Raw genomic sequence first — 11188 nt, 5'->3', positions numbered from 1 at the left:
CTACTTGCACTGCTGACCTATGAATTAGCAGCCTCCCGGCAGGCAGAACATGTATTTTTAAAATTCCCTCCTTTGGGAGATTTCTCATACACAAACCAGACTGAAGAAAGTTCCCATAGGCACACAACATACAAGACTGTGGGCAAGTAGACAGGAAATGATGTTAAAAGTCACATTTCACCAGCGGACACTAGACTCCAATCAGAACCCAAAAATCTCAGAGACAAATAGTAAACTTGACACTGAAGGCCAAATCAATAATCAGAGTTGAGTCATTTACCATCATTATTTGCGTAGGTTTAACTACGTGGACACATTTCTTCATGTTCATTGATTTCAGGGCTGGAAGAACCCTTAGTGATCATCTCTTTTAATATATAAAGAAACAGACTAAAAAAGATTAAGTAACTTGACTGAGGTCACTTGGAGCTGTCCAGTACAACTAACTCCCTAGGGGATATACTTAAATGGGCATAAGGATACCATACACAGAAGGTAGGTAACATGCGTGATGGTTATTCCTGTTTAAAAAGCAAAACAGCATCACATAGACTTTCCAGTACAACCCGGATAACACTATTCAAGGGCAAGAGGGCCTTGAATTAGGAAGCTGGAAGAGAGTGATAAAGGCTAGCCAGTAGCCACAGACCAAGATGGGGAAGCCAGCAAGGGAATGGAGAAGCAGGCCTGAGGTTCAGGAAGTCCATAGCAAGAGCAAGGCAAGGCAGCTGTGGCAGGAGACTGGAGATGTGATACCTGCCGAGGACAGAGCATTTACTCGCTTCACTCATTCTGCTCAGCCAGGCATCCATTTAGAGAGAGAGGGACAAAGTCAGAGTCCAAGAGCAACTTTTCTTCAGGTTTTCTGTCTCCTAAAGATTCTGCTTGTTAACTCTGAATTTATAGGTAACCACCCCCTTCCATGGTATTAGTTAATGATTGACTGCTGTTTCTGCTAAGCTGCTATTGGGTAGATTTTTCCAATAAATTTCACTTTAAAAGTGTTGTTTAACCCTGACTGCACATTAGAATCTTCTGGGTAGCTGAGGAAAAAAATGCTGATGTCAGAGCCAACCCCAATTAGATTCTGATTTCATTAGTCTGAGGTTCTAGCGTTGGTGTGTTTGAAAAACTCCCCAGGTGATTCTAATAAGTAGCTAGGGTTGGAACCTCTGATTTAAAACATCAGGAGAGGGGCGCCTGGGTGGCGCAGTCGGTTAAGCGTCCGACTTCAGCCAGGTCACGATCTCGCGGTCCGTGAGTTCGAGCCCCGCGTTGGGCTCTGGGCTGATGGCCCAGAGCCTGGAGCCTGTTTCCGATTCTGTGTCTCCCTCTCTCTGCCCCTCCCCCGTTCATGCTCTGTCTGTCTCTCTCTGTCCCAAAAATAAATAAAAAACGTTGAAAAAAAATTAAAAAAAAAAAAAATAAAACATCATAAGTTTCAATCAACTAGCCAATTGTTTTCAATTACAATAGCATTGTTTTCTTCACATCTGGCAATGTGATTCATTAAAAATAATGATATAATTTGTAGAACAAACTGTCATAGGGCTTTCTCATCACCTACTCATTTTTTGCTAAATAAAGTCAGCATATGGCTGAATTCAACAGTAAATCTGAAAGTGATGATTTCACGGAAACTTATCTCCATCATCTTGTGTCTAAGTCACATCACAAAGATTTGTTCTAGTAATCACTCCTCTTGATCTTTATGTTGAAGACATCTGGGCAGTCCAGGGTGCTTGGGGCTTATCAGAGATTCCAGACATTTTGCCACCAGAGGTCTTTCTGTGCTATGGAAATTCAGCAGGGAAATCAGTGTGGGCTGGAATAATTAGTAATGTGGAATTCCTTGCTGCTTTGGGGCCCTCTCACTTTTATCTAAGCAGAAGGTTAAAAGTATTGCCTTCCTTTTCTTATCTCCTACCTCATTTTTTCTTCTTTCCTTCTAAAGCATTATGGAATACAAGAGATAGGACTAGCAAAAGTCACAGATTTATAAAACAGAATGTAATTAAAAGTCATTAAGTTCAGAGGCGCCTGGGTGGCTCAGTTAGTTAAGCAATTGACTCTTGATTTCGACTCAGGTCATGATCTCAGGTTACATGGGTTTGAGTCCCATGTAGGACTGTACGCTGACCCTGCAGAGCCTGCTTGGGATTCACTCTCTTTCTGCCCCTCCCCTGCTCTTGCTTTCTCTCAAAATAAACGACTAAACTTTAAAAAAGAAAAGTCATTTAGTCCAACCACCATCTGAGACCAAGAGACCTTGCCAAGATTACACACTAGATCATGCCTGGAGCTGGAGCTGACCTGGGTACCTGACTCCCAAGCCGCATTGGGTTCAAGATACCACCTGACCTTTCAAAATAGCTCAAAGATATTCTGGAGGGCTTCCACCCTCCACCAGACATCTTATCCTTGTCAAACTAGATCCCTTTCACTCCACTGATCGACATATTTTTTGATGCCTTCTCAGACCCATCCTGCTTAATTCGGGACATGATCGCTTCTGAACTTTGCTGCCTTCTTCCTCGCTAGAGCCCTATGCTAATACTTGTGTATTTTCTATTTTTACATGCTCCTGCTTGATGTGCATTTATTGGATACCTGCTGTTGTCAAACGTCACAAGGTACTGAGAGTAAATACAAAACAGAGAACGGCCCTGCTCAGCGGAGGGTCTGGCTGGGGCTAGACCCCAGTAACCATCGTCTTGGGTCGCTTTTCCCGGCTCTGCTGGTCCGGGTCTCTGCGGCTGCTCAGGCCCAGGGGGGAGGGGGTGGATGTGAAAGGAGCTAGCATGGGAGGGAAGACCCCACGAGGAGCCAGCATGGGAAGAAAAACCCCACGAGTGAGCTTCTGCTCCACGGGCCACAGGGCAGGTCAGCCATCCCCTAACTCGGTCAAACCCGGGTTCTGCCGGCTTTCGTCCCAGATGGGAAGGCGGGCCCGCCAGGGGAGGGGCCTGGGAAGAGCGGGCGGAGGGGTGGAGGAGGGGGAGAGGAGGAAGAAGGAAGAGCCTGAGGGGAGGAGCCAGGGGAAGAAACCCCGGAGAAGCTGGAGGAGAGGGCGGCGGAAGGGACAGGAAGAGGAGCCGAGAGGGAAAAGGCGCGCGGAGGAGCCAGGGAGGAGGAGGAGCCTGGGAAAAGCCGGGGGAGGAGCCAGAAAAGAGGGTGGAGCCTGGAGCCGGGGGAGGTGCCAGGGGCGGGGCCGGGAAAGAGGCGGAGCCGAGGGAGAGGCCTCCAAGGCCACCGCCGCGGCCGCCGCCGGTGCGCGTTTTTCTCCCGCGGGCCTGGCCGCCGGGGCGTTCCCTCAGCCGCCGTTCCTCGAGGCGTGGGTTCTGGCGGCCCCAGTCGACTAGTACGCCCCGCGCGCCCCCCGCGGGTCGCCGCCGCCGGGGCCGGGGGCCGCGGAGACCTGGGCGCGCCCGGCCGCCGCCGCTGCCTCCCTCGGCGCCTGGGGCCGGCATGGAGCTCTTCCAAGCCAAGGACCACTACATCCTGCAGCAGGGCGAGCGCGCGCTGTGGTGCAGCCGCCGCGACGGCGGCCTCCAGCTCCGACCCGGTGAGACTGGCGGCGCGGGGTGGCCTCGGGCCCGGTGCGGCGGGGCGGGGTGGGGGGCGAGGAGGGGGCGCGGCCGGGCCCCTAGCCGCGGGCAGCCGGACGGGCGCCGACTGCGGCTCAGGCGCGCGGGGCGGGGCGGGCGCGAGGGGAGGCGCACGAGCTGTCATTATTTCCTGGCGGGAGGGAGCGCTTGCCTCGCCCCTTCCCCTCCGCGGGGGACAAAGGGCCGGCGACCCTCGTCCCTCCGAGCGCGCCTCCGCGTCGAGATCCGCTCTGCTGCCGGTGGGGAGCGGATCCGAGCTGAGTCGCGGGGTCGGAAAGTTGGGGCGAGGTGCGCCTGGCCTTAGAGGCCTCTTCCACTCTGGAGCGGTTCTGGCACGTCCTCTGAGACAAGTTCTGGGTTCGAATCCCGTCCGGATCTCAGACCAGAACCGACGCACCAGCTCAGTGGAACGTCCTGCCGGAGCTTCACTCCCTGTTGCCATCTGTGTGTTTCTGGTCCTTTCTTGTTAAAGGTGTGACTTCCTTCTGCCTACCTCGTAAGCACCCGATTTAAAGCACCCTTTCTTTGATTTTAGTGTTACAGTTGAACTGCATCGTAATGTTAAACTTTTAATACTTTTGTATGACTCAGTATTGTGTGATACAGGATGTGTCGTGGGGCCACATTTGGGTGTCATATAAGCTGTTAGGAGGTGCCTAAGTCTGCAACGATGAGTTTGTGTTAGGAAAGTTAGTTGACAGTGGTGAGTTAAATAGAGCAGTTCCTGCCCTCAAAGAGCTGACAGTCCAGGACGCGGTTTCCTTTATTGGGGGGCGGGGGGGGGGGGGGGGGGGGAGGATCTCAGTGCACCTCTCCTTTGAGGTTCCCAGTTATCTTTTCCTGAGAACCTCCGAGAGCTTTCATTTTAGGAGAAGTGAGAGGACAGGGCTCTTTAAAGAAATAGCCAGAACATTTAAAATTTATCTGTAATTCTGTGTGTATTGTAGACAAGAATTCCATGGTATGAATTGAGAAGTATAGAAGGTCCAAATGAGCTTTTTCACATGACAGCTGTTAGTGTTTATAACAACATGGTTTCCTCGGACCTTTTCCCTTAATAGGTTATTCCCATTCCCCACAACAACCTTACAAAGCAGGTGGTGGTATTCTCTTTTTCAGGTGAGAAGAAGACAACGTGTGAAACTTGAGTAACCTGCCTGGGTTCACAGAGAGAGCCTGCCAGAACGCTTTCTGGCAGGTTCCACTGCTTTCTTATGGGGGCCTGCTAGTTGATTTGTGAGAGCAGTGAAGGAGAACTTATTATTTTTTCCTAGGCTCTGGCTGTATTTTCCTGCAATTACATTTTATTTCCTCTACTCAGAGTAAAGACAAACTACCACGCTCAGATAAGGTTCCTGATGATCTTGGGACAGAAGTTGCTGTAGACAGGATAAATTTGACCAGTCTCCAGTCATTCTCTTCTCTGTTTTTTCTGATTTGACCATTTGCCTAACACCTCCCACCCCTCTGCCCCTCCAGTTGGAGTAAGGCTTCAAATGCCCCTTGAAGAAAGGTAGATTGCAAAATTCTCCAGGCTGTCTAACAGCCGACCCTTTAGATTCTTAGGGCTTGGCTATTACAGCTGGATGAACTTGAGATCATCTCCAATTCATCCGGCAGAACACTTTTCTGTGGCGCATTTCCTGGACTATAAAATGAGGGTTGGGCTTTGGAGTCCTTGTACATAAAATGTGTTTAAAACAGCACTAATTTGTTCGGTGTTTGTTCAGTGTACATCTTGGAGGACAAGAATTAATGTGTTTCATAAAAAACAGCTCTCTAGGTGGTCACCTGTGAATTTGGGCAGTGGATTGAGACCTATATAAATAGGGTGGACTTGGTTGTTTCCATTTCTAGGGCTAGTCTCTCCTTTCTGTTGGCCTCTAAGATTGACAGAGGTGAACCAAGCTGGTGGGATTGCATGCAAGGAAGTAAGGTCATGGAAGCCTTGAGAATAGGAGGGGTTTTAGGTGAATTATTTGTCTTTTCCTTGGTTTGTGTTTGTTTCTTGTACACAAGAGGCTCTCCAATCCTAATGGTTGCTTGGGCATAAATTACTCAAAGTGAAGTAAGTCAACTCTTCTTGTATGCTTTCAGTGGAAGGCTACCGAAACACCTACTTCTGAGCTCAAGAAGCTCAGTGAGTCACAGGCATAAGCCTTTAATGAATATTCACAGGGTAATGTGGGCCTAGATTTTGTATTAAGCCATGTGGTTTGAATTACTGTTTATATATCCAAAGTCCATATCAGAAGGCAAATTAAAAGTTTTTTTTCCTGAATAAAATGATTGTAGTCTGTGCAATTAAGTTCATATCACTTCTGAGGATATAGCAGACCACAGACAGAAGTAGACTAAAAATCTAGAGGAAGGAAGAGGCCATTATGTTTTTGAAGTAACAGCTTGTTTTGGTCTTCAGGTGTGTTCAAGTGTAGCCAGTGAATAAAGAATCCCGTGCATTTAACTTTTCCAAATAGTTTTTCCTATCCAGTACTCAAGGTCCTTTCTAAGGAATGGCTATTAATAATGGTATTTTAATTGGATAAGTGTTTTTCAGATCTTTTTCTATAGAATCATTTAATATTGTCTTCATTTTATTGGCTCTTTTCCCTCTGCTTTTACGGACAGCTTTGCTATTGTTTGTAATGACAGCATTTAAAATCTTTCATTGCTTCCTATTGGCTATTTAACTGAATGGGTTACTGACCAACTCCTTTTTTCTCTTCCAAAGGGCAGTATTCTAAAACCAAAAAAAGCCTGTGGGCATTGTGGTTTTTGTTTTCGGCTATTGAACCACCTGAAACAGGACTTGTCTTTTTCCTAGAGACATCAAAAGAATCTGTATTGATATTTAAAGTTAAACGACCATTTCCTTGGCCTGGAATGTTTGTCAGCCCCTTTTCCTGCCTAATTTATTCTGTTAAGTCCCGGCTCAGATACCGCCTCCCCGCTGTGCTCACCCAGGCCCACATCCCTGGGGCAGAATTACCCAGAATTACACAGAATTACCCAGAATAACACAGAATTATTGTGTTTCTAGGTGCTTTATACACTTAGTACACACTTTGATTTTAGCCCATACTGCATCACATGGTAGTACTTTGCTTACTTCTTTCCTGTTGGACAGCGTATTCCCCAAGGCAAGGACTTTCCTCATCTTGGTATGTGGGCTTTACAGTAGTTAGGATGAAGAAGGCATTTTTGGTTGAGTTGAGCTAAAGTCCGGGTTTTCTCTCAGTGATGTCATTGCCATAAAAATAGGATGTTGTGTTATGCTTAATATTCATTTTAAGCCCTGTTTTGAATATCTTCTAATTGGGGCAGAAAATCTCTGTCCAGCAGGGTGAGGAAATAACCATGAGAAAAGGTGTATTTCCACTTGTGTTATTTTTCTATCTGATTTAGTATCACCTTTTTTTTTTTTTTTTTAAATCCCTGTGGTAGTATTCCCTATTTTCTTAACATTGCTTGAATTTTTCAGTTTTTTCTTCTAGCTAAACACTTGAGTGCTGTTATTTTTTTATTTTTTTATTTATTTTTCTGGTGTTTCCACTTTTTTAAGGGTAGTGAGGAGTCTGTATTCATACATAGCAACTGCTTTTCGGTGGATGCTTCTGTCTTGCAAGGTAATGACTACCAGAGATTGTCTTATGTTCTGCCAGGGAAAATGATAAAGCTCCGTGTGAATATTCACTAATCTTCCTGGAGTGGTGTTTTACTATCTGAGAATAAGGATTATAATTTAAAGACTTAAAAAAAGGAATATAAAACAGTCTACTATTGGGGAAGGGTGATAAGGTCTTATCTCTTTAGTCTTAAACATTGCTGCTACTAGCCTTGTGGCTTTGTCTGATATGACGGTGTTATGTAATTTCCTGCTGAGTATTGGTTCATTCTATTCTGAGACTGAGTGACCATGAAAAGATGAGAGCGAGCATCTGTCATATACATAACATTCATAAGCCTGTAAACTATATTTATAGTTATGATACTCTAATGAATACCAGAGAACATTTTTTTTTGGAGGGGATAGTGGCTCTCAGAATTCACAGAAACGTTTAAAAGTGTTCCTGTTCTTTGTCGAGTTATTTTTTGATGAAAGTTATTTTTAGTATGCCATATGAAGTTAACTTTTTTTGAATGAGAAATTGTAGCTCTGGAATTGAAATAACATAGAACTTTTATCTCTTTTCAGGAATCGTATTTTATGAAACTATATTCAGTTTATTTAGAGTTTTTTAGTGTCATTTGCTGTTTACTTGGGGAAAAAAAGATTTTTGAACTTTATCTTTTTTAAACACCACGTTTACTAAAAATTCACAAATTACCACGACAAAATGTAATTGGGCATTTTGATTTAAAATTGGATTATTAAATCTGTTGTAAAAATATTTTAACCATTTTGTTGAATAACTAGGTTTTTTCCTGGTGTCTTTAGTCTTCAGTTTCCTTTAAGCAGTTTATCAGTTTTATACCCCAAACCCCTTTTCTCCCGTATTTTATATTTCTAACAAGCTAGCAGTTAGATTGTACATTTATTTTTATGAACATTGGTGCGTGCAAGATAGAAAAGACCGCTGTTTCTACTCCCCCACTTCTTTAGCTTAAAAAAACCTAGTTTTTCTAAGGTGACTGATGACCTTTGCAATCAAGTTTTACAGATTGTGGGAAGTTTTTGTGCATATTTTGTTGTCTACATTGTCAACCGAGATTAATCATAGTAATAGTAACAGCTTTTATTTATTGAGCATTTTTCTGAATCAGATAGTGTTCTGAGCTCTTAACACGTACTGTTTTATTTCATCCCCACAATAAACATCGGGAGGAGGGTTTATTATTATCCTCATTTCATAGGTGAGGAAACTGAAGCACAGAGAATGAATTTGTCCAAGTTCAAAGAGTAAGAGTTAGGCTTCTAACCCAGTATATGACTCTAAAGCCAAATTTTCCCCAGTATTGACAAAAATGTTTTATAAACCTTTCTACCTTCTTGACTACAGTTATAGGATTTATATTTTAATGGTAATATCTGAAATGTATCTTTCGCTATCATAATCATTATAGGGTAGCATATGTAGAGAGTAAAAGAGCCTCACATGTCAGAGCATGCACATTGAGAAAGGATCTAGGTAGAATGAAAGGCTGATAACTGGGACTACTGGTCAGTCTTTGATCCTACCCTGCCCTGACTCCTTGTACCAGAATTAGTTCATGTAGTAGAGGGAACATTGTTATATAATTGACTAATTGTTTTTCCAGTTAGGGTCAGTTTATCAGGTTTCTCTTCGGTTCTTAGAACATCTGCAGTTTGGGCAGGGAATAGATACAGGGTAGATCTTTGAGCAGAAACATCGATATGTACTGGATGGGAACTATTTCAGCCAGTGATGAGCAACCTGAAGCCTTTCCCAGTCTCCCGTCAGGAGTCCTAGATCCAATTTCACAGGCATCCTTTCAGAGCACGCAGAGCAGAGAGGGAGTGGAGGAGAAAACGTCTTCGGGGCAGCCACCTTCAAAGAGGGGAAGAACCTCTGTAGAGTCCCTGGTTCCCAGATGCTTGGGCTGTGACCAGGCCTTAGCCAGCAGAGGCCACGACTTGCCAAAGGCTGGTTTCAGGAGAGGCAGTCTCAAGGCCTTTTAGGCTAGAGCATTCCGGTGCCAGAAACCAGGGAGCCCAGACAGCTTGGTTTTTGAGAAATTTGGTTGCATTGGTGCTGCTCCCCGATGCCCAGCAGCTTGACTCCCCTTTGTCCTAACTTCCCAGGCTAATAACTCAGCCCAAAGAAGGACATATTGGAGGCACCTGGGTGGCTCAGTCGGTCAAACATCTGACTTCTGCTCAGGTCATGATCTCGCAGTTTGTGAGTTCAAGCCCCACATCAGGCTCGCTGCTGTCAGCCTGTCAGCACAGAGCTCACTTCAGATCCTCTGTCCCCACCTCTCTTCTGCCCCTCCCCTACTTGCGCTTTCCCAAAATATAAATATTTAAAAAAAAAAAAAAAGGAGGTGTAGATTTATAGTTATTTCTCTAGCGCCTGGCCCATAGCAGGTCTTCTGTAAAAACTATATTGAATGAATTGAAAGGATTCTGGTCCCTGGTCAACCCTGGGTACCCCGAGCAGCAAAGGGTCTGTTGGGAAGATTAAATGGAGAAGATAGGAACAGAAGACTAGAACACTGCCTGACTTGACAACAGCAAAAACAACAAAAAACGTGGTAATTTCTCATTGTCATTTTATTCATGAAGGGAGGAATCGGACTTTTAAGTCTGGAATTCAATAAATCTCTTCTGTCTTTGAATGAAAATAAATGGGATGCGAAGACATTTTAATTTTTCTTGAACTGGCCATTATGCAAAAACCACAAATCACTTGTTGCTAATTTTGGTCCTTGTGATTTATGACAAAATTGGGTTGTCCTTGCTTCGGCAGCACAGACGTGACAAAATTAGGTGATGTATTTGCAGATAGATACTAGACTATTAGCAAATCAAACTAGTTTGTGCTGTTGAGTGGATTCTCAGAGCCATAGGCTAACTTTGGTGTGGTTTCATGGGGATTTAAATGTGTTGGGTCTTTGTAAGCAGTATCTCTCTATGAGTAAACTGTAAACTGTTCTATTTCTGTTCAAAAAATTTTTTTAATGTTTATTTTTGAAAGAGCGAGCGTGAGCAGGGGAGGGACACAGAGAGAGGGAGACACAAAATCTGAAGCAGGCTCCAGGCTCTGAGCCGTCACCACAGAGCCCCACGCGGGGCTTGAACCTAGGAACCGTGAGATCATGACCTGAGCTGAAGTTGGATGCTTGACCGGCTGTGCCATCCAAGATGCCGTGTTCAAATGTTTTAAAATATAACCTTTAAAAATCTAGTTTTGCAAACACAAGTCCTGAGAAGTGACAGCAATGTCCTAGAACCTCTAACAATTACCTGTTAGCAAGTCTAAGTTATAATCATTATGTATTAACCGACCATAATTGAACTGAGAAGAACATTTGGAGTATGTTTAACAAAATAGAGAAATAATACATTTTTAAATCATCACTAGCTGTTGATAATATGTTAAGTAATAATGCATTAATAGTATTTTTCAACTGATGATAAACCCTGAACGTTTACCATTATAGTACTATCACAACACATACTGGTAAGATCTTAATTAAATCTCGTGCTCTGTTAGGATGACTCATTTTCCGGTTGCCGTGAGACCCTTAAAGAAACTGCTCTCATTCACAAAAAAGCATCCACTCCTGGCTGCTTTCTTTGGTAAGCCTGGATGAATGAAATACAGGTTGATTTTAGGTCAGTGTTTCTTGTTGTTATTTCTTTTAAGGTAATTCATTTTATTTCAGGTCGATTCAACTTTAACCAGGCATTTCTTTAACTTGATAGTGGGACATTTAAAAATACATTTTCTTTATGAATCTTATTAAAAAAAAATTTTTTTTTTTAATGTTTTTATTTATTTTTGAGACAGAGACAGAGCATGAGCAGGGGAGGGGCAGAGAGAGAGGGAGACACACAATCCAAAGCAGGCTCCAGGTTCTGAGCTGTCAGCACAGAGCGAGACGTGGGGCTCGAA

At 44.1% G+C, this 11188-nt stretch overlaps 1 protein-coding gene across 5 annotated transcripts in view; it reads left to right on the top strand.

The window, feature by feature from the left end:
- Nucleotides 1-3084: 3084 nt before the first annotated feature.
- Nucleotides 3085-11188, top strand: part of INPP5F (inositol polyphosphate-5-phosphatase F) — an 89561-nt gene continuing 81457 nt past the window's right edge. Inside the window, exon 1 of one of the 5 annotated variants that reach the window (XM_078434885.2) lies at nucleotides 3085-3565. In XM_078434885.2, coding sequence (XP_078291011.1) covers nucleotides 3469-3565 — 97 coding nt within the window. In that variant the 5' untranslated portion in view covers nucleotides 3085-3468. The other 4 variants (XM_078434886.2, XM_060641340.3, XM_078434884.2 and 1 more) reach the window with 4 other exon arrangements.

The sequence above is a fragment of the Panthera onca genome, chromosome D2 (genome assembly GCF_046562875.1).
Source record: "Panthera onca isolate mPanOnc1 chromosome D2, mPanOnc1 haplotype 2, whole genome shotgun sequence".
In the NCBI taxonomy this organism is placed as follows: Eukaryota; Metazoa; Chordata; class Mammalia; order Carnivora; family Felidae; genus Panthera; species Panthera onca.
Note: the sequence above shows the minus strand (reverse complement) of the source record. Positions and strands in the feature narration are given on the sequence as shown.